General features: G+C 41.6%; 1 protein-coding gene across 1 annotated transcript in view; it reads right to left on the bottom strand.

Moving 5' to 3' along the window:
- ADGRD1 (adhesion G protein-coupled receptor D1) overlaps positions 1 to 24167 on the bottom strand; it is a 482794-nt gene that overhangs the window by 9298 nt on the left and 449329 nt on the right. Inside the window, exons 22-23 of the mRNA XM_043977059.1 lie at positions 6022 to 6148; positions 1785 to 1826 (exon numbers count right to left, since the gene is read on the bottom strand). Coding sequence (XP_043832994.1) covers positions 1785 to 1826; positions 6022 to 6148 — 169 coding nt within the window. The remainder of the gene's footprint in view (positions 1 to 1784; positions 1827 to 6021; positions 6149 to 24167) is intronic.

The following is a 24167-nucleotide window of genomic DNA, read 5'->3' as shown; positions in this document are numbered from 1 at the left end:
CATTAATCCACCCATGTGATGCCATTACAAGTTTATTTGGAAAACCAGGAGTTAGGAGCTGTCATTACCCAGCAGATCAACACGTGGGCTCTTGGGGAAGTGGGAGGGGGAGCCTCTCTCAGAGATAGAGCCTGAAGCTGGAGAGCTTTCTTCTGGAAGCCGGGCAAGCTAATTCCATTCAAGCCAATTGGATTCAACAAACATTTCTTAATCACCTGCCATGTGTTGGGCCCTGTGTTCAGTGTTCAGAGATACAAAGTATGGGGGGGAGGCAATAGCCTCCAAGGGGCTTACTAACCATTGGAAGGGGAAGGATAGGGAAGGGGCAAGAGGAGAGTTATAAAGATGCTTATGATACCAGAAAGGTGGAACAGCAGATAGACTGTGGGACTTGAAGTAGAAATACCTGAGTTCAAATCTAACCTCAGACACTTATCAGCTGTGTGACCCTGGGCCAGTCACTTCACCTCTGTTTGCCTCAGTTTCCTCAGTTGCAAAATGGGGGTAGTAATAGCACCTACCTCCCAGGATTACTGTGACGATCAAATGAGATACTATTTGTAAAAAGCTTTGTGAACCTTAGTTATATAAATACTGGTAATTATTACCATTGTTATTCATATAGCTACCACTAATATTATTATATGAAGCATGGTAGAATAAATAAAGTACTAGAGGCTTATTGTAGAAAACTAGAAAATCAAATACTAGCTCTTATATACATAGAAGCTGAATGTCCCTGGGTAAGTCACTCTACCTCTCAAGTCCAAGGTTGTTCACTTGTACAACAGGGATGATAAATAATCAAAAATCATTTATTAACCAATCCATCCAACACTATGTGACTTTGGGCATCACTTCAATCAATCAGTAAACACTTACTTAGTACCTACTATGTGCCAGGCTTATCACTTCACTCATTAGTGCTCTAGGCAGCTCTTTCAGTCATTCAATCAACATTCATTAAGTTGAATCCAAGTTCTCCTATTTATTACCCATGAGATATTGAGCAAATGACTCCACATCTCTGGATTCAACATTCTCACCTTTAAAATGAGGGTGAGGGGAGTAGGGTGAACTAAAATAATCCCTAAGAAAGGCCCCTATGACCTTCTATAACTGATCACTCTTCCATGTATTACCTCCCACAATGCCCTCTGCTTAGCCAAGTCCTTCATTCCCCACTTCATGGATTGAATTCCTAGAGATACTTTAAAATGATATTAAAATGTCATTTCCTCCGGGAAGTCTTCCCTCCTTCCCTGGTCACGTTCCATAGGTAACACAGAGAACATTCCTTGCCCCTCTCCAAGGTATCTATCAGGTATTCTTGTCAGTTCCAGCTAACCCTGTTGATTTCTATTATACTAAGCTCCCTGAGGGCAGGAACCATGTGTTATCTCAACTCTTTATCAGACCCAACACAACACTGTATGCAGGAGGCCCCTAATAAATGTCTGTGGCCTTGAGTTGCATGCAAAGCAATGTGTGGAATCCACAGTGGGGATTTTCAGCCTGGATTATTTTCTTCCCCTCCTCTTATTTTTCCTGATCTGCTTCAGTGATCAGGTAAACAGCCCAGGAAAGCATTGCTAAGCAACAGGAACAAAACCCCAACCATCCTCCAGCCCAGCTCTTCTCAGGCACCAAAGAGGATTCAGGACTCTAGGGACCAAAAAAAAATAGCCATGGCTGACTCCAAGTAGGGCATTGTTTCAGCTTCTCTGAGTTCTATGCCAAAATAAAAACCAGTTTATTACCACCCATGGAAAGTTCAGACTCACCTCAGAATTCAGGAGACAGTGAAATAGAAAGATGAAAAATCCCTGGGGGGAAAAAAAAGAGCGGGAGGAGTTAGCAACCATTTACATATTTCAATAAATGAGTCTCTGAAAATATAGAAGCTTCTTCACTTCATGGTCCAGGGAAAAATTGGGGAGGTTGGGGGAGGGATTTGGAATCAGAGAACATGGGCTTGAGGTCCATCTCTCACACTTACAACCCATGTGACTTTGAGGAAATCATTTCATTTCTCTGGGTCTCCATTTCTTTATCTGTCAAGGGATGGGGTTGAACTAAATGCCCTCTGAGGTCATTTCCAGGTTGACATCTTTGATCCTATGATCAATATTGTTTCTCAATGGGCAACCGGCTGTGTTTAATCCTGGACTTTCAGCCCTAGAGCTCAGGATGGGATCATGGCTTTCAAGCTGGAAAGGACCTAGGATGACATATGGTCCAATCCCCCTATTTTATGGCTGCCACAGAGGACTGGCCAATGAGGATTTGGTCCTGGGAGCATGTACGTTGGTGAGCCTATGTCTGGAAGTTCCTGATGACTTGGAGTGAAAAGGTCCTGCTCTGCAATTCAGAGTATAGGCAAGTATTAGAAGACCATTTCCTCCCTACTTACTGTATGACTTTTGCATACAAAAAAAGAGACTCTCATGAGATTGTGAACACCCGTCTGGTCTTTCTTTGTATCTTCAATGCTTAGCACAGTGCCTGGTACACAGTAGGCACTCAATAAATGCTTGTTGACTGACTTACTTCTAAGGAGGAGTCGGGGTGGGGGTGGCGCAAATAGATGCAATACTTTTTTTTTCCTTCCCTGGTGATGAACAAGGTGCTGTGGGACACTCTGATTGGGGAAGGAGCCACATGCCCTCTCTCACTCAAACTTGGCATAAGGCCAAAAGCTCATGATTGTGCTATTGCTAAAAGAGAGCAAGCAATTGACATCACGAAATCCCGCTCCCAGGCACCTATTTACTCTGACATGAAGCTTATAAGCACGTGGCCCTGGTGTGGTTTCTGTCCCTTTTGGGTCCATTCTTTGCTGTCATAAGTAAAGAAATACTAGAAATGTAACGGATTAAGCTGAGACCTTGTGAATTTTGAAAGGTGGCAACAGCAAGTGCCCAGAGATCAGAAGCTATAATGGTCCTTGCCAGGATTTGTAGACAAGCAAGCCTGGTCCGCTGTTGTCATTCAGTCGTTGCAGTCACATCTGACTCGTCTGAGCCCAGTTGGGGTTTTCTTGGCAGAGATTTCAGAAACAGTTTGCCATTTCCTTCCCCGGCTCATTATACAGATGGGGAAACTGAGGCAAACCAGGTTAAGCGGTTAAGGGTCACACAGCTAGTACATGTCCAAGGTCAGATTTGAACTCAGCTCTCCCTGACTATGTGCCAGGCACTCTATCCACTGAGACTCTTAGCTGCCTCCCTAGTTTAGTCCAAATGAATGATCAGGACCAGTCTGGCACTGGATTGACCCTGTAGCCAAGAAGCCAGGCTCCTCAAGCTGGAGAGCAGCTCTGTCCTAGCATTCTATGTTTGAAAGCCAGCTTGGGAGTGAGGGGTGAATATTTATAAGAGCCAAATGAACTTTAAGCTCATGCTTCCCAGAGACTGAGATGGTATAGGGGAGAACGTGCCTCCAGGTGATGGGAGGCATTGCTTTGTACTTCTGTTCTTACTCTATCTTCTCAACAAATATCCCTTTTCTAAAAGCTAATTGATGGTAATTGTCTAGACCATTCTATGATGTTAGTTAATGAGATCGATGATATGGGGGAGATGTTAGTGCTGGTAAGTATTCTGGAAGAAAACATCCTAGAAAGAGGGTTTAGGCTTCTCACATTCAATAAGAAGCCCCTGGCTGTTTTCTGGAAATTCATCAGTGAGAATGGGAATTGACATCATCACCACACTTACATAGTGCCAAAGTACTTTTCATATATTAGCTCATCTGGTCTTCAAAACAACCCTGGAAGGTAGGTGCAATTATCACCCCCATTTTACAGATGAGGAAATGGAGACAAATGGGTAAAGTGACTTGCCCAGGGTAACACAGCTAGTAAGTGCCTGAGGCAGGATTCAAACTCAGCTCTTCCTCACTCTTAAATCCAGCATGATGTCCATTATGACATCTAGCTGCCTAGAAAGGCAAGGGATAAAGTCCTCTGGGCCTTATATAGGCTACACAGATAAGGCAGCTGAAGTCCCAAAAAGCAAAAATAAATCATCCAAAGTCACATAGGTTCTAAGTGGTAGAAGTAGGATTTGAATCCAGGTCCTTTGACTGCAAATCCAGTATATCTCCTTAACATTAAGAGCCCCTGGATCATCATCTCTAAATGAAACATGGCCTGGAGAGTCGGACATGGCCATCAGACAAGCTTTTCTTCCTTCTCCCTTCACTCACTGGGGTCAGTAAGCAGAGAGATGACTGCATTACAACCATGAACCTCCAAAGATAGCTACACAGCCCAAATGTGGGTTGGCACAGTGGAAAACCCAGTGGCTTAGGAGAAACAAGATCCAGATTCTAGTCTTCAATCCACTAAGTTATTGTGTGGCACTGAGTTTGTTTTCTCATCTGTGAAATGAGGATCATAACCCTGCCCAAATCTACTCACCTTAGAGGTGAGTTGTGAAACTAAGCTGAGAAGGCATGGAGCACCTACTCAGTGTAGCTACCGCACCTACTCTGTGCCTGGCATTGTGCTCAGTCCTGGGGCTAAAAGAGAAAATGCTTGAAAGAATCATAGATATAAAAGTGCTTTGAAAAAGTAAGGAGTGTAGCACAGCTGTAAGATGTATTATATGTAGCAGTGGATAGAGTACCAGCCCTGGAGTCAGGAGGACTCATCTTCCTGACTTCAAATCTGGCCTCAGATACTTCTTAGCTGTTTGACCCTGGGAAAGTCACCTTACCCTGACTGCCTCAGTTTTCTCAACTGGAAAATAAACTGGAGAAAGAAATGGCAAATGACTGCAGTGTCTCTGACAAGAAAACCCCAAATGGAGTCACAAAGAGCCGGACACGATGAATTGACTAAACAACAAAATTACACTCACAAAATGTGTTCTATCCAAGAAAAGTGGGGCTGGCTAGCCATGTAATGAAAACCGAAGATAACTGCTGGGCTGCCTGTGTCCTTCACTGGAAACTTCAGTATGTCAGGAGAAGGCAAGGCACCCCCTCTCCCCAAAAATATTTGCTGGACCGTTGTGGTGAACTTAAAGAAATACATGCAAGAGATTCATGCAGGGTGGATAGGCATTGGGGGCTTCCAATCTGCAGCTTCACAGGAAGTCTCCACTTTGTTGCCATTTCTGGTCCCTTGGAATACTGATGAAAGTGTACAAAACAAAGTTAGGTTTGTGTATGTGTGTGTGTTGTATAGCCATTCAGAGAGAATAACAACCACCTCTTAGCAATGGCCTGCTTGGTTTTAACCAGGACTTCTGTCTTAGTCTAGCTACTATTTCGTCTATGCATTTAAACTGCATAGAGCCAGGTGTCCTTTAAGGGACCCTTTCTTTATTTGCTCCTAACAGTACAAAATAGAGTTTTGACACTGCATTTCTTTAGGATTAGGGTGGCGAGGACATCTTGAGTGATGAGATGGAGAACATACAAAGAGAAAAAGGATGGGAATGGGCATCTAATTTATTTTTCAAGGCACTGTGGGTGACCTGGCACCCAGGATCTGTGTATGGGTGGGGAATTATAGTTCAGGAGCATCTGAAGGTAGAGCTGGAAGACCTCAGCCCACCATCTCCAGGGTTGTCTGAAACTACCCCAGCCCCTTGCCTGTGCCTGTGCCTGTGCCTTTGCCAAGCTGTCTGTAATAACTGTGACTGTGGATTAAACATGTCATTTCTCCACTCCCTGCATTGCATTTTTCACTAGATAAAATCAAACCCTGAAGTGGTCCGACCCACTCCCCAAAGCCCTGGATCTGAGGCAGTATGCAATATGTCTGTTTCTCCGGCCATCTCTCCAGGGAAATGCTAAGCCATTTATTTGGCAATTGTTTTGCCCTCCTATCTTTGGTGAGGACCAAAAGGGGAATCTTGCATAACTGACAGGCTCCCAGGATATATGAAGGGGTACAGAAGGTCAGGCTAACTCGAATGAAGAGAGAAGTACTCTCCAGATTACATCTCCTGAGAGGAAACCAGAAGCCTGGCTGCCCCCTGCTCCCTAAACCCCCATGCATTCACTTACTTGCAAAGAGTTAAACACCGCAAACATGTACTGGAAAACAATGGCATGGTCATTCACAGCAAGCACACCAAAAATCCAGGAGCTTCCCAGGATGGGCAGGAGGACCGCTACTGCTTTGGCTGTCAGCCTGAAAGATGAAATGGGCTGTGGGCACATCATAATGGAGCTGATAGGCAAGCAGGGCATCTTTCACAGAGACAGGTTAGCTATCAATTGAAACATTGTTCATTGGTATCACAGAAGCATGGAAAGAGCATAGGATCCAGAGGAAGATCGATGATACCTTTCTCTCCTCTTGATAGAGAGGTGAGGGACTATGGGTATAGTATGATGCATACACTGTCAGATGTCCATTGACTATGATAGGTTGTTTTGTTTAACTTTTTCTAAATGAAGGAGGGTTGAGGGGGGCGGAATTGGGAAATGATGAAAAATATCAACCAATGAAAAGGAAGGAAGGAAGGAAGAAAGGAAGGAAGGGAGGGAGGGAGGGAGGGACAGAGGAAGAAAGGAGTAAAACCATGATTTAAGAGGAATAAGGAAATAGCCTTGCAAAAATTGTAAGTCTGAAAACAAAAGAAAAAGAAAAGAAAAAAAAATTCTGGGTCTGAAACAGAAAGTGAGGAAATTCCTTCCACTAATGCCTGCTCTGGAATTTACAGTGAACCTTAGAGCATTATCTAGAACAGAGATATCAAACACTGCCTACAATGTTTCTCAGTGCAGTTGAACAGATTAAAACATAATTAGGAAATAATTAACAAAATAAAAATACAATAAAACAGATAATGTTAAGTTGAGGATTTCTAAATCAATACAAGACCTGCAGGGACCTTTTTGTATCATTAAGTGGCACCTATTTCTATTTAGGTTTGGAACCACTGACCTAGAGCAATAAGAAGTTAGGTGATTTTCCATGGGTTGTAGAGTCAACATGTGTAAGAAATGAGACTTGAACCCAGGACTTCTTGATATTGAGGCCAGGCCTCCTTCCCTCCCTCTTTCCCTCCCTCTCTCTCTCTCTCTCTCTCTCAATTTCTCTCCCTCCCTCCCCCCATTCACATTCATGTTCACTAGGACTTTTATTAGTACTGTCTCTTGTGTGGATTGTTTTGGTTTTTTTGCGGGGCAATGGGGGTTAAGTGACTTGCCCAGGGTCACACAGCTAGTAAGTGTCAAGTGTCTGAGGCCGGATTTGAACCCAGGTACTCCTGACTGCACAGCCAGTGCTCTATCCACTGCGCCACCTAGCCACCCCCCTAGTACTGTCTCTTAATAAATCCTTGATTGGTTGATTCTATTGTAAAAGTGTTATTTATTATAATAAATAATATTAATATATAATACATATTTATAGATATGTTAATTATAATAAATGCTATTTACAAATATAATTCTTATAATAATAAATATTTATAAACCTATTCTACATTGTATATATTATTATATACTATATAATTATATGTATATATGATATACATATTATATACACACAAATATAATCACATTTATAAATATGGTAAACATACTAATATGTTTATAAATATATTGGTTATAATGACGACGATGATGATGATAATAATAATTTATCACACACACATAGAGGAAACATAGTAATTGTCTTCAAGTACTTGAAGAGCAGCCATATGGAAGAGGGATTTGACTTTCCCTGAGTGGTGGGGGCAGAGCAAGGGCAGAACTAGGCAAAGAAGTTAAGATAACATGGTAGACTGGACTTGAGTTTCCACATTTCTAAAATGAAAGCACTATCTGAATGTTAAGTAGTGATGATGATGATATTAGGGACACTGTAGCGATAGTGATGGCATTCAATGCACATTAAGACCTAGAAAACGAAATGCCCTGTGTGCAGTCCAGAATCCAGAGTGAGACTGAGTATCAATTTGACAATTTCAGTTCCATTACAGATACACAATGGACTTTTTGTAGAATAAATCCCATCATTTAAATGTAATAACTTTGGCTACTGAAAACATTTAAAATATAATCCAATCCCTCCACAAAGTATCTACTGCAATTCCTCTCCCGGACCATAGCCATTCTCCTTGAATCATGAACCCTTATCTTCTGACTCCCTTCAGTTTTGAATTATTTCTCCTCTGAGACCTTTTCTTTCATGCTGCCCGATCATTTTCCATTTCCCTGCTCTTTCACTGTCTCTCTAATATTCCAATCTTTTCTGAAAAATAAACATTTTATGCCTGTTTTATCTTTTTTGGTCCATTTCCTATTTTTTTCCTCTCCTTGCATGTTACTTAAACCCTTCAGACATTTAGCATGGATGTTTTAGGCTTGTTTTGGACAGCTAAGTTAGCCAGACAGACATCATGCTAAGTAAAAACCCATTCTTCGAGTTATAATGGGACCTTTAGATCGCTCAATTTAGTTCAGGTTTTTTTTTTCTCTCTCCCTTTCCTTTTGACTTTGTTTTTCTTGTTTACTTGAACACAGTCAGTAGCTGATGCCAAAACAGATGGATGATCCCTAACAACCATTAAGGAAAAAATCACTACTCAAGGGAAGTAAATGGTATTGCTTTTAAGAATGAGGGCCATAACTCACCAATCAATGCTACTGGTTCTGTGGGAAACTAATCCTTTTATAAGGCACTCGGCCTCTGTGTCATTTCCGGCATCCTGTATGATGCCCAAGACCCATAAACCATCATTAAAGAAATTAAGGGAAACACAGAAGTTATATATAGAAACTGACTTTTGCCTGAGTAATTCATTAATGCTTCACATCCTCCCTCCTAAACAAATTGACTCCTGAATCTGTCTGCCTCCTGAGCTCAGTCTGCGGCTTCATTTTATCTAAGGGAGGGAGATATATCCTATCAGTTAGGGAATAGGGCATATTTGTGTATGATATCATATTAATAAGGTATGTTAACCATCTACTACAATCTCCTTGTTTTACAAATGAGGAAACCAGTGGTGCTCTGAACCCAGCTCATATAGAATATAGAGCTGGTTGTTAAATTTTCATTGTGAGCATTTACATCTCAGAAATCAGGAAAACTACAAATCAGGTTTTGATTTATTGTTTCACTGATTGCCTAGATTTAAGAGTAATGGAAAAAATGCAGATTAGATATAAATGTGCATCACACATCTCTTTTTTTTTTCCCCTCAGAGAGCTGGGTGTTTTGGGGGGGTTTTTTGGTTGTTTTTTGTTTTGTTTTGTTTTGTTTTTCAGGGCAATGAGGGTTAAGTGACTTGCCCAGGGTCACACAGCTAGTGTCAAGTGTCTGAGGCCAGATTTGAATTCAGGTCCTCCTGAATCCGGGGGTGGTGCTTTATCCACTGTACCACCTAGCTGTCCCAGAGAGCTGGTTGTTAAATATTTACTAGCAAGTCTCTGATTTAAACCCAAGTCTTCTTGCCTCTGAGCCCAACATTCTCTCTGATATACCATTCTGACCATGATGCCTCTTACACAGATGTTGGAGAAGTATTTTTAAAAGGTAGGAAACAAAAGTTTCTGTGAAGTCTGAAATAGACAGTTTTCACTTACAACAGAGAATCACAGAAAATTGTCTTTGAAGGGCCTTGAATGCCCTAGTCAAACTCCATGTGGAGGATTTTGTTGAGTTCTTGGGCTGCTTTGGATGATCTCACTTCATTGGAGGTTCCCAAGGGAGACTATTAATGGCTTGTTGTGGGGGTACAGAGGTGACATATGGCCAGATCTGTACATTTGGATTAAATTACTTCTAAGGTCCCTTTTTTACTTAATAGGTAATAAGGAGGCACTAGAGATTTGTGGAACAGAAAAGAAACACATCAAAGATGTAACTAGAGACAAAAGCAAAAGAGAATGGGATGGTGGGGCAAAGAGATCACCTGGGGTTAATCTGCAGAAGGTAGAGGACAGGAAGAATGATTTGGATAATAGCATCAATACCCTTTAAATTTCAGTAGCCTGGGGCAAAGCGTCAGTTCTCCCACCCTAGTTCTGGCCCCTCTAAACATAATGAGGATTCTGCAAGCAGTCTGAACCTAAAAGGAAAGGGCAAAGTGTGTACCTTGAGAGCATCAATAAGGTTTTATATTTGTATACAATTTATACTGAATATGTCTAGTTTATAAATAGTTCTTTGCATGTTGTCCCCCTATTGGATTGTGAGATCATCAAGGGCAGAGACTGCTTTTGCCCTTCCCCCTTTTATGGGGAGGGTATCCACAGTAGGTGCTTAATAAATGCTTGTTGACTTAGTTTCAACTTGACTTGAACTGCCTTCCAGTTAGCTACAGCATCTGCATTTTTTCCCCTTACCCAATGGAGTATCTCTGATTCTAAGGCCTCCATGTATTATCAGTGGGTCATAATAGGGACCTTCATCAATTGGAGTGGTCACAGTCACCTCCCAAGGAGCCCCACGGAAAAAGTCCAGCCCCATTCATAAAACAATTTATCTGGCAGCCATCTAAATGAATGAAGAGGTTATTGGTAGGATATCTGTTTCAGCAGATAATTGTTCCCTGCTAATAAAAAATCAATGATACTATACTTCTAAAACCTTAGACTGTTAGATTCCCTGTTTGTTACCAAGCCACACAATCCATTTTGAATCCATGATTACGCATACTAGAGGAATTGAACAGTGGACTTAGGACTGAGTAAAGGGAAAATACATTTCCATGAGTTGGTATTAATGGTGAGAGCCTCATGCCAAGGCAATCAAGCTGCTCAGAAATGCCCAAGGAACCTTCCAGCAGGCTGGAGTCTGGTTTTGGAGACCGAGTATATTTATTGGATTCCAGTGGGCATGCTGTTGATTGCCACACTCTGGTATTTTAAGCCTCATGGAGTGCCAAAGAGAAAATTGTTTCCAGGAGAGATGGCAGACAGCCCTGTCCCCTTTGTTTCTCTACCTCTATGTTCCTGATATGTTCAGCATTGGGATCCAAGATGACACCAAAGCTTCTATTTTCTAATTTAAAGAAAATAACAGAATGGCAAGATCTTGGAGTATCTGTGTTCCCTCTCCCATTGAGGGTCAGAATATTATTGTTTGTAGTTTATCCCTTCCTAAGGGACTGGTCAATGCCATTGCATTTGAGCAACCCTTTTTGTGTCTCAGTTTTCTCATCTGTAAAAGGGGAATAATACTTAAATTAGGACAGCAGTTATTAATTTGTGTCCACATATAGATTTCATGAATTTGGATAGAAAGCAGATTGCATGTTTATTTTCATTAACTTCTAACTGACATTTAAGATTTCCTTCAATTATTTTAAAATGTTATTCTGAAAAGGGGACCATTGGTTTCACCAAACCACCAAAGAGGCCCCATGACACACACAAGAGGCTAAAAACTCTGTGTGGTCAAGTGAATAGGAGGCTAGTTTTGTAATCAGGAAGGTGTGGGGGCAAGTTGTACCTCTGATACACTCTATGTGGCCACAGGCAAGTCATATAACCTCTTCCGGCTCCAGACAATTCTTTAAGACTAGAAGCTACAAGTGAAAGGCTGAATGATCTGCATCACCATAGGAATATTCCACGTGGGAAATTCCCTACACAAATGAAATTAAATATCTAGAGGGAAAAAATATCTAGGTACCAGTGTTGTACCTAGTAATTGTTAGGCTTTGAGAAAATAGCCCCAAACATACCTGGGGTAAAACCCCTAGAGAAAATGGAAATAGACCTTCAAATGGCCTGGGGGCGGGGGGAGGCAGGGGAAGGGCTGGCTCCCATAAGCAGAAACCAGAATAATGGGAAAGATAATAGCCAGTAGGTAGGAGAATCAGAAAATAAGTCACTGGGAGTGTCACTGCTAGGAGAAAAAAGCATATTGTGCATACTATAGCTCTAATAATTTCAACTTTTACCTAATTTTATATTGCTTACAAGGTGCCAAGCTAAGTTGTTTCTTTGCTACTGAAAAACTGTTATCAGGGACTGCTAAATAATGGTGACTTGATGCAAAGGCCCAGTGACCTTACCCTGGTTATAACTTTGTACTCCACATACCTCACTGAGCTATTGTAGGAAAAACATTTTGCAAACCATTAAGGGTTATGAAAACATTAGTCATCAGCTATCATTATTGCCTTCTCTAGGTATGCATAATGGGGCAACGCTCCAAGATGGCACCCCACAATTAGTACAAAGTATCTCATTTGCCAGAACAAGAGATGGACTTTTTCAGTGATCGGGTTAATGCATTGGCTGGGGAGCTGAGGAAGTAGTCTCCTGGGATTCTGGAGGTGATGTGTCCTGCCAGGTTATAGGGTCAATGTCACAGGAGCAGACTGTACACCTCACAGGGAGCAGATACAACACATTTTCAATTTGATGCATGAGGCTAGGGCAGCTCAGCCCTCGTTAGCTTTAATTAGAGTTGTGTGGCTAAATCCCCATGCATCAATTTGAAGCTACAGCCTGCAACAAGGCTTATCACATTACGTGTGATTGGTTTGCCTGGGAGCATGAGTATTATTTTAGCAGAAATTCTCCTCCTCTAACCAGTTTATTTATGACTCTTTAAAATTTTACAGGGTCTGACACATAGGTATTGTGTCAGAGAGAGAGCCTGTGGATTCTCTTTGTCCCCAAAGAATTCAAGTGTAGATGTACCAAGCTGCCATGCTCTGCAAGGTCCTGCTGAAACCAGCAGCAATGGGGGCTCCCCAATGCAAATACAAAGATGACAGTCATTTATGTGGTACTTACTGTGTGTAGAGCATCCCTCTTCCTAATGGAAAAAATATTGAGATTCAAAAGGTCACGATGGAAAATCAGGATTTCATAATGAGTCAGGAGTTGGGGGGGGTGGACTTGGAAGCCAACAAATCCAACCCATACCCACTCAGAAATATCCTAGAACAACAGTATATTCGAACAAGGGGTCAACCAGCCATTGATTGAAGGCCACTCATGATGGGAAAGTCAGTTCTTCCCAAAGCAACTCATATTACTTTTTCTTTCTTTCTCTCTCTCTCTTTCTTTCTATTGTGAGGCAATTGGAGTTAAGTGACTTGCCCAGGGTCACAAAGCTAGTAAGTGCCAAGTATCTGAGGCTGGACTTGAACTCAGGTCCTCCTGAATCCAGGGCCGGTGCTCTATCCATTGCACCACCTAGCTGCCCCAACTCATATCACTTTTTTTTGTTGTTTTGTTTTTTGTTTTTTTCAGGGCAATGGGGGTTAAGTGACTTGCCCAGGGTCACACAGCTAGTAAGTGTCAAGTGTCTGAGGCCGGATTTGAACTCAGGTACTCCTGAATTCAGGCCCGGTGCTTTATCCACTGCGCCACCTAGCCGCCCCCCTCATATCACTTTTTGATGACTATACTTGCTAGAAAGTTTTTCCTGTTATCTAGCCTAAATTTACCTATTTCCAATTCCCATTAATTGTTCCTTATTCTGCCCCTCTGGAAACAATATGAATAAGGCTCATCATTCTTCTGGGTAATAATTATTTGTAGACTTGAAGATATCATGTCCACCTGGGCACTAGCTTTACTCTTTGCCAGAGTAAACATCCATAGTTTCTTCCATCAGAATGCCAAGATAATTCACACCAGAACCATAATCTTCTACCTCATTTCCCCTCAGACTCTGATGGAGACAGCCTAGAACCATGAACCCAAGATCCTTGGGAATAGTAATGGTTTTAATGCAATGCACTCAGCCATCCTTCTGTGAAGCACTCCCATGGAGATGCAGTCCAGAAACTATTCTTGCAAGTGCTACAGTCATAGATACTGAAGACCCAGAAAAGAAAACAAGGCATCTATGTAGCACAGCAGAGTGCTGAGCCTGGGTTCAGGAAGATTAAGTTCAAATCCAGCCACATTTGACCTGAGTTCAAATCCAGCCACATTTACAAGCTATGTGACCCTAGGCAAGTCACTTAATTTGTCTGCCTTAGCTGAAAAATGGGGGTCATATTAATGCCTATTCTCAAGGGTTGTGGTGAGGATGAAATGAGGTAATATTTGTAAAGCATTTAGCAAAGTGCCTGGCACCTGGTGGGTGCTCAGTAAATGCGTGTTTCTTTCCTTCCTTCTTTGCCACCAAAGTCTTTGGCACTGTCAAATTTTTCAGTATCAGAAACTGATCTGATTTTATCAGCAGAAATGGCATTAAGGAAGAGGCATTAGCATCTGCTTTGGCATTGTACTCTAAGCACTCTCAAGATCTTCCTATCTGACTTGATGCTGAAATCTTCCATCTGTATTGCCTCCCTCTTCAAACCTGAGCTCTTTGAGAACAGGGACTGTCTTACTTTCCTATTTGAGTTCCCAGTGCTTAGCACAGTGCTCTTCACATAGTAACTGCTTAATAAACACCTTATTCTTTCATTCAACTATCAGATGGCACTACATCTGGGATCCTTACCATGCTGCTCACCTTCCTTTCAACAATCGGGCTTGCCTATGACTTCCCTAAAATGTAGTATGCACAACTGAAGCCAATGTTCCAGATTTGTTCTGATGAGGGCAAGGGATGCTGCCTTCCTGGAATCTATCAAATGCAAAGGTTGGACTAGAGAAACCTGGGATCCCTTCCAATTCTAGGATTCTGCAAATCTGACTGTATGGATGATACATCAAGGGACCAATGCATAGAGATGCTTCTCCTACATCTGCAAGGGTCTGGCATTATGAGATCAATTTTCAGTTAATCTGAGAGCAAAAACCAAGACCAACATCTGACCTGTCCCAAAGGAATCTCTACTTCTGAGGAGCTGAAACGTCTTCTTGGTTTGGGATTCATCAAATATAACTGAGAGGATAGATTTTATTTGGAGAGATTCTAATAATATTAAACATAGAGAAAGGATTTATAGCCTAGTGGGGCAGGTAGCCCCGAATGCCTTCCCCAAACAGCTACTACTTGGTTTCCAAAGTTTTCTACAAGTAAGGGTTATTTAGGGGATGGAGCCATCCTCTGGGGAGGATGGTGCTAAAGTCAACCAAAGAGCCACAATCCTATCCAAGCAGCATGATACTTTGGAAAGACTACTGGACTTGGGCACAGAGAAACTGGGTTTGAATCTTGGTTCTGTCATGTACTGTCTGTGGGACTTTGGGCAAATTGGTTTACCTCCTGAGTCTTTAATTTCCTCATTTATCTAATGGATTGGCCGGTCCTCTGAGGTCCTCTCCAGTTCAAAATCTATGATCCCCCAAATCCTAATCAGTGATTCAATAATCCCATATTCTGATTGGAATAAGAAGGGCAAGACACTGAGCTAGATTTAAAGCCAAAGGAAAGTAGTTCTAATTCTGGCTTTGCTAGCTGCATGACCATGGACCACTCACTTAACCTCTCTGAGCCTCAGCAGCCTCATCTGTCAAAAAAAGGGAGAATTGGACCAGATAGATGGCTTCTCAGCTGCCAGATTTAAGTCTATGATCCTATAATACCAGTCCCTGTTGGTTTTTGTTTTCAGCACAACCATTCCTGCATTTGAAATTTGAGTTTGTATTCCTCCATCTCCCCCATTTTCCCCTCCATCAGAAGCTCTAGTCTCCAAACATCCTGTGAGATGACCCCACCCCCTTCTAATAGCCAATGAAAGGCACAAAACAAAACCCTACACAATGAAATTCATTTAAATCCATGCTTGAAAAATTGGAAGGACATATTCCCTCCGGGCATTATGGGAATCACTCCTGATCAGGTTACCATATGCTCAAAGTGAATATTTTAAATTAAATTATCTCTAATTATCATTTTAATTAAGATGCTTATTTGTTTCCCTGAAAAACACCTTCCTCCTCACCTTTGGCCTTAAGTATGTTTCTCCACTGAGCCAGGGCCCAGATTTTCTTCCGGAACACCCAAGTGTCTTCCACTCTATCTGACAGTTTTATTTGTCTCTGAGTTGTGCTTAAACCCCCAAGTATAATAATTGGGCTTTCAACATTGTGTGGTTGTCTTTTCAGGTATGGATGTTACTTTATCCACTGACTTATTTTCCTAGGCAAAGCTCTATCACTAAGGGAATATATGCAAATGGGCCCAAGATTGCTTAGCAACCCGAGAGCCTTCTCTGGAGACCAATGTCAGGGCTGGAAACAAGGCCTATTTGCCTAAATGTTTGCTCTCTGAGTTGGCATGACTTAAATATTTGTCTTATTATGTGGTATAAGGATGAAATGCTATTCTGCAATTTCATAACTAGGACCGGGGTTATCAGTACAGCTGATGCTCCTGAAGTTGTCATCAAGGGTTTACCCTGGGATTTAGCCCTCCTTGATCTGTGCCCTTCATGAATGATGAGCATCTAATTAATGTGGGTAAGAAAATGAATCATAGATATGTGTCTGCCTGCCTGGAGTTTCCCCCTTCTAATGTCAGGAATTAGAATCCCCCAGCGATCCATAAAAACCCTAAGTGGGCACTTTGGGATCTTACACAAGTTCATTATATGAAAAAAGGGAAACACGCCAGATAACTCGGTTCGGCTTTCCCATTGCAGTCCTAACTAATCTCGGCAAAGTCCTGGGTCATCTGGAAGACTACCCAGAGGGTAAAGCTCCCGTGTTATTGATTCCTCTGTCTCCCCAGGGAGCATACTTTCTAGCAGAGTGGTCAGGAAAGCCAGTGGAAGTGGTCGGTGTCCTTCACAATCCATCATGTCTTCCGTTCATAAGACTGATTATTTGCAAAGCACATGAAACCTTTTTTCTTGCAATTGTTACTCTACAAGCAACTGTGCCCCATAGCCCCTCTCACACATTCTATGTTCTAGCCAAACCGGCATACCTGCTGATCCCCTAGACTTGATATTCTACATCCCACTTCCACATCTTTGTTATTTTGTAATTACAATTTTATTTTATTAATTAATTCCCAATTGTATTTTTAAATTTTTTAATATTAATTTTTAAATTTTATGTGTTATAAATTCTCTCCTTCCCTCTCACCCTTCCCCACCCAATGAGAAGGCAAACACTATGCTATCAATTATACATGCTTCAGGAGCACCTAGGTGGCACAGTGGATAAAGCACCAGCCCTGGATTCAGGAGGACCTGAGTTCAAATCTGGACTCAGGCATTTGACACTTACTAGCTGTGTGACCTTGGGCAAGTCACTTAATCCTTATTGCCCCGCAAAAAAATTAAAAAACAGTGAAGGTATATGTCATCTCCTATAGGAGACCTTTCCTGATCACCCTAATACTTAATGCCAAACCCCTCCCCCCACACATAAACACATACACAAAATACTTTGCATTTACTATTAATATACTGTGTATTTATTTATCTCTGTACATGCTTTATTCCTTCATTAGATCATCAAGTCCTTGAGGGCAGGGACTGTTTCCTTTTTATCTTTGTAAACCCAGGACCTAGTGCATTGCCTGACACACAGGAGACACTTAAGAAATGGTGTTGAATGAATGAGCACAAGAAAGTCTGATGATAGTGCCCAAAACCAGAGGGAAAAAGAAATTGTTCAGTCTCACAAATAAATCTTTCCTTTCTCCACATAGAAGTATTTTATAATGAGCCATACTTTGCTGGCATCTTTATCGATTCATGCTCCATTATATCCCAATGCATTAACGGCCATGGGGTACATCCAACTTACAACTAAGCACTTTGCATTTATAGCTGAGACTTGGCCAATGGATTTTATACAGCATCAGAGCATGCCCTTCCCAAGAGATGCCTCATCTGTCTCTCCCAGAGGGGACCAGACACTTGTACGTGATGGTAGATGGGACTGAGAAGGTGCTCAAGGAGAATATGGCACCATCTTAAAAGATTGTATTTCCATTCTAGGGGTTGCAGGATTTTTGTACTCATAGAGTCCCTGATGTTATGAAAACAACAGTGAGAGTAGATGGGAGTGGAAGAGAGGTTATAGCTTGTCCCCCTCCCCCAGCATCTACAGATGGGACATATCCTACTTTACTTCTAGTTCAACTCATTGTCCAGACTGCTATACTTCACCACCAGCCACCTTGCCTGCCTGGGTATGACTCCATCCTGAGGGCTGCTCATATACTGCTAAGTCCTTCCCATCATTTTGTGAGAAGCCTCAGCCATTCTGCTCATTTCATTACCAACTGAACTCACTCTCTGGACTGCCTCACCTCCACACCAGTTGCCTTGGCCCTTCAATGTATCTCCCTCCTATCTGGTTCCCCTTTATATTTTGTCCTCCCCCGTTACTATATAAGCTCTTTAAGAATAGCAACCATTTTATTTTTGTATCTCTCTCTCTCTATCCCATCCATCCATGCATCCATCTATATAGTGATCCATCTACCTCTATCTATCCAACCATTCCTCTTTCTCATATCTCTCATCTCTCTAATCCATTCACTCATCTCTGTCTCTTTCCTTCTGTCTCTCTCACTCACTATCTTTCTTTCTCTCTCTCACTGTCTCTGTCTCTCTGTCTCTGTCACTCTCTGTCTCTATGTATGTATATGTATCTGTGTCTGTCTCTGTAAGTGTCTATATGTCTCTCTCTGCAACTCTGTCTCTTTCTGTCTCTGTCTCTCTCTCCATCACTCTGTCTCTGTCTCTCTCTGTCTCTCTCTGTGTCTCTCCCCTCCTAGAATCCCTGGGTCCAAAGCCCAAAAGCCCCAAGGCACTGATTCTACCCCAAACTTTTTTTCTTTTTTCTTTTGTCCTTGACTATTAGAGTTCTCTCCCTCCTCAGATTTAAATGTTATCCACTTCTCTGGCATGGGACCATAGGATGATAAATTTTGAGCTGTTAAGGAACTTAGAAGCCATCCAGACCAACCCCCTCATTTTACAGATGAGTAAATCAAGACAGAGGTGAAGTTATTTGTCCAGGTCACACAGCTCCCTCAGACCTGAGGCAGGACTCAAGCTTAGGTCTTCCTGAGTCAAGGGCTGGCATCCTGTCCTCTGCCATGTTACCTAGCTGTTGTATCCCTCAGAGTACTATAAACACCTTAAAGCCTCTGTGTTTTTTCAAACAAATAGTCTGGTTTTCATTTTGTGTTTGTATTCCCACTTCCCAGCATGGAGCCTTACATGTAAGATGTGCTTAATAAATGCTTGTTGCATTGACCTGATTGTGCTAGATATACAAAAAAGAAAAACACATACTCCTTGACCTTAGGAAATCTGCAATCTACCAGATTTTAACTTCAATGAGCTAGGTGTATAACCTTGTGGAAGTCAATCTTCCTGGGCATCAGTTTTCTCATCTACAGGCATCTGGGTGACACAGTAAATAGAGTGCCAGGCCTATAGTCAGGAAGACCTGAGTTCAAATCCAACCTCAGACACTTATAAGCTATGCCGCCCTGGGCAAGTCACCTAATCTATGTTTTCTTCATTTTCCTCATCTGTAAACTGGGGATAATAATAGCCCCTACCTCCCAGGGTTGCTATGAAGATCAAATGAGATGCTAATTGTAAAACAGTATTTGGCACATAGTAGGCACCATAAAAATGTTAGTTATTATGATCTACACAAGGAAGAGGTTGGATTCCACCTCTGAGGTCCCTTCCAAGTCTAACCTATGATGCTAACTCACCTCATCTCCCTGGGTCTCAATTTCCTCATCGATTTACAAAGAGAAGGTGGAATTGGATGGACTCCAAGGTGCCTTTCATCTTGAAATCTACAATTCAATGATCCCCAAAAGAGGAGAGAAACCAGTTGAACTTGGACTCTTCTCCATCATTCCCATTACTGAAGGTGAAGGATAATTATATGGAGAAGAATTCGGCACTGGAGCCCTGCTATTTAAAATTAGGTCACACTCTCTTCTGCAAGAAGAATAAATAAACAGACATTTACATTTCCAGAGTGGAGGGGGATTGGCTTAGTAGGGCTCTGAGCTTGATTAATATTAGAGCTTCTCGCTTACACAAACTAATAATAGTCCCAGTATCAATAACTCCCTCGGATGCCTTCAATGCTAATCTTTTATTACTTTCTCTGCCCATGTTTCAAGCCCATATGTTTACAAACCTAGTCAAGGATTTTTCCCCCTTGTGTCTAGTAAAATGTGTACTAAACAACATGTCTATTCTGTCCCACCCAATGAACCAATCATTTAATTAGTTTTAAGGCAAGCAGACTTCCTCTGACTCACTAATTATCATCATTTCGCCATCTTAATACCTACACTTTATGGCCACTGTTGTGCAGGGGCAAGGCAAGAGCCTTTATTGTTCCTCCACCCAACCCTCTCCTTTTCTCTTTTTGTCTACAATCATGGGAGCATTCAGCCACATCCTTACTATCAAAAATTTTAAATCCAGACTTAGTCACAGGACTTGGGTTTGGAAACTGTTCTGCCATTCACTAAGGTATGTGGCCTGGTTCAAGTCACTTCAACTCTGCCAGTACTGGGAAAATGAAAGGGTCTGATGAGATGGTTTCCATGGTCTCATCCAGCTCGAAATCTCTGATTCTATGACCTTGAAATAGTTGATGTGCCATCAGTAGATCATGAGGTCAAGGCTTTCGTTACCTGGGAGCACGAGGATGGCTTAAACATCCCAAATGCAGGGATACGTGGCACCCGGATACGTGGCACCCATGAATACAGAATTAAGAGTATCATTCTCTATGGCCATGGCCAGACCACATTTATGGTACCATATTTGTTTCTGAATGCCACATTTTAATAAGGACATTAATAAGCTAGATGAACATTAGATTATTGTTGTTGTTGTTATTATTTCATGTGACCTTCACAACAGCCCTCTTAGGTTGTTACAGGTATCATCAACCCATTTTACAGATTTAAGAAATAGCTCAGAGGATCTCTGACCTGAAAAGAGCTTTGGAGGGCTTCAACACAATATTACCTAAGGGTATCAAGAGTAAAATAAATGCTAAATGGATGAGGTCTGAAGGGATGGCTGTTATTAACTTGTGAGAACTAGGAAAGCTGATTCAGGGAGGAATCTGCACTTGAGTTGGGATGGTACCTCTTTAAAACATTTATATCATTGCGTATCATAGTGATTTGTGTAAGAGAGAATATGGTCAGCCTGGAAAAGAAGTATGTTGGGCTTAGATGCAAGAAGACCTGGGTTCAAATCTTGCCTTGGGTGTTTCTCTAACTATGTGACTGTGGGCAAATCACTTACCCTATCTACTGAAGGCAACTCTGAGGACTTAGCTGCTAAGTAATAGATGGGTTGCAATTTGTACTGGTGCAAGGATTTCCTGTGCTATGAGTTCTCTATGCTAAAGGAATCATATATTATTCTTTTAGATTCACAAATAGCTAGCTATTTCTATCTGTGCTCTATTCCCTTACTAGATGATAAGCTACAAGATAGCAGGGACTATGTCTTATCTAAAATTATACATCTCCCAGTTCCTAATATACTGTTCTGAACACAGCAGGCACTTAACTATTGTTCAGTTATATCTGATTCTTTGGGACCCCAATGGGGGTTTTCTTGGCACGTATACTGGAGTGGTTTGTCATTTCCTTCTCCAGAACATTTTACAGATGAGGAAACAAGGCAAACAGGGTGAAGTGACTTGCCCAGGTCACACAGTTAGTAATTGTCTGAGACCAGATTTATAGTCAGGTCTTCCCAACTCTAGGTCTGGCACTCTTATCTACTGCCCAAAACTTTTTAGGCATGAAGAAGAATACATGAAAATTCTCAGGCACAGAAGGTCATGGGTCTAATTTTGAAGTAGGAAGGGATAACACCATTTGGCTGGTGTTTAGCCCATGTGAAGGTAAATAATAAGGCAAAAGGCATCAATACCAGATTGTGAAGGTGCTTAGAAGATAGAGACATGGCCATATCTATGAATGGGCAAGATCATATTGGAGTATGAAAGAAAGGACAGATTGGAAGGTAGGAGAGAAAGTCTAGGCTGCTACTGCATATAGCCTAGGCAGTCAGCAGTGAGAGTCAGGGCTAGGGATCAGAAAGGGGGAATGAAGAAGAAGGAGCAGATGGTAGAGATATTTTGGAGAAAGAGTCCAAAAGTAGGATGTGACCTAATAGTCACTCAAGCAAAGGAAAACTTCTTACATCTCCTTTATGTTTCATCCCCCCTCCTATAGGGTGAGCTTTCAGGAGTGGGAGGCAGAGTATTATAGCAGTTTCTTTTCTCAACTGAACAAAACCAGATTTATCATAAAAATTTTAAAGAAAGATGAGATTCCTCTCTGGGAATAAAAGGCAAAGAAAAGGTCATTGAAACCCTGGGATATGGAATAGAAAGAATAGTCTTGTTGTAACAGAAGCCATTGATGGTTGAGAGTTTTGGGGAATGTGGTGGTTAGTGGGGGGGAGCTTAGTGGTTTTTTATTGATATAGGGAACTTTGGTGTGGAAAGTCCCTCTGTCAAAATAGAATAGCACCCTTTTTTGCAGCTTACAGTCTTAGAGGACTGCCTGAAACACTGGGAGGTTAAATGAGTTGCCACAGAGTCACATAATATGCATAGGCCAGAGATAGGACTTGAGTGCACTGAGGTCATCTATCTACAATTCCATGACACTTCTCAAGAGGTTGATGGCATAACCCTATTATAATGCTTCCTGATGGCATGAGCCCAGTGATCTCCTTTTACATTACTAGTAAGAAGAGAAGAAGATTAGCCCATTACAAATAATAGACTAATGTTAGGAGAAAAGAATGATCCCATGAAAACACTGGCTCTGAGTGTCTTATTGTAACCCTGACATCATTAGGGGCAAGATGGCTTGGGAAAATGCTATAGGATTGGGCTCAAGAACAATCACTACTGTAGGGTCTCCATGGGATGGTGCCTGACACAAAGTCAATGAGTAAGGGTCCTTTGCAGGATTTGAACCCAGGCCTCTCCCAACCACAAACCTAGCACTTTTGGGAGCCTGGGTCAGGGAATGGAGGTCATCTGACTGCTCACCTGAGGGTACAGAGTAAAGTTACCCACATGTCACACCTTCAGTCATCCCATCTGCACATCTGGGGTTGAGTGTTGGAAGTAAAGGTCAAAGGAACATAGATTTTGAATTAGATGGGATCTTAGGGATAGTTAGTCTAACCCTTCCTTTTACATATGAGGAAACGAAAGTCCAGAGCTGATAAATTAATTTCCCAAGGTCATAAAGTGATAGAGGTAGAATACTAATTATAGAAGTAGTAGCAGTAGTAGTAATGGTAGTATTAGTAGTAATGTTAGTAATAGTAACAATACTAATAGTAGTAAGGGTAACAGTACTAATAGTAGTAGTAATGTTAGTAATAGTGATAGTAATGTTAGTCGTAGTAATATAGTAGTAGCAATGTTAGTAATAGTGGTAGTAATGTTAGTAATAGTAATAGTAGCAGTAAATGGTAGTAGTAATGGTAGTGGTACTAATACTAGTAATTATAACAGCTGTTTAAGATTTTCAAAGGGCTTTATAAATATTATCTCATTATATCTTCACAACAACCCTGGAAGGAAGGTGTTCTTATTATCACCATTAAAGATGCGGGAACCGAGGTAATGATGTGCCCAGGGTCGCACAGCTAGTAATAGTCTGAGATTAGATTTGAACTCTGGTCTTTCTGACTTCAGGTCCAGCACTCTATGCACTCAGATACCTAATTGCCTCTGGCGCAGTGGACAGAGCATTCAAATCTGGCCTCAGACACTTACTAGCTGGGCAAGTCACTTCATCCTGTTTGCCTCAGCTTCCTCATGTAATAAAATGAGCTGGAGAAGGAAATGACAAACCACTCCCGTATCTTTGCCAAGAAAAACCCCAAAAGAGGTCATGAAGAGTCAGACACAACTGAAATAGCTCAACAACAATAACATCTTCCTCACTTAAGATCCGGCACTCCATACACTTTGATGCCTAGCCGCCTCTGTATGCTACCAGACAGAGTTGACAGTAATAATAGATAGCATTTATATAGTAATTTATATTTTGTTAAAGCATTTTACATCTGCTATTTCATATAATCACTGGGATGCGAACCTAGGACTTCTGACCCCAAATCCAAATCACTGGCCAAAGTCTTCTATTACCACCCTCTCTACCCCTGGTACCCACAGCCAACAAGATAAGGCCAGAGTTAAATGGTAATGGAGCTACATTTGGTACAGAATTAATAGAAGCATGTCTCTGGAAAACACAAACATGATGAATTATTTAGCTATGATCTTCACATCCTGGAAATGATCTCCTTGAAAGAGAGCAA

This window comes from Dromiciops gliroides, chromosome 1 (genome assembly GCF_019393635.1).
Source record: "Dromiciops gliroides isolate mDroGli1 chromosome 1, mDroGli1.pri, whole genome shotgun sequence".
Taxonomy (NCBI): Eukaryota; Metazoa; Chordata; class Mammalia; order Microbiotheria; family Microbiotheriidae; genus Dromiciops; species Dromiciops gliroides.
This window is presented reverse-complemented; position numbering and strand designations above follow the sequence as displayed.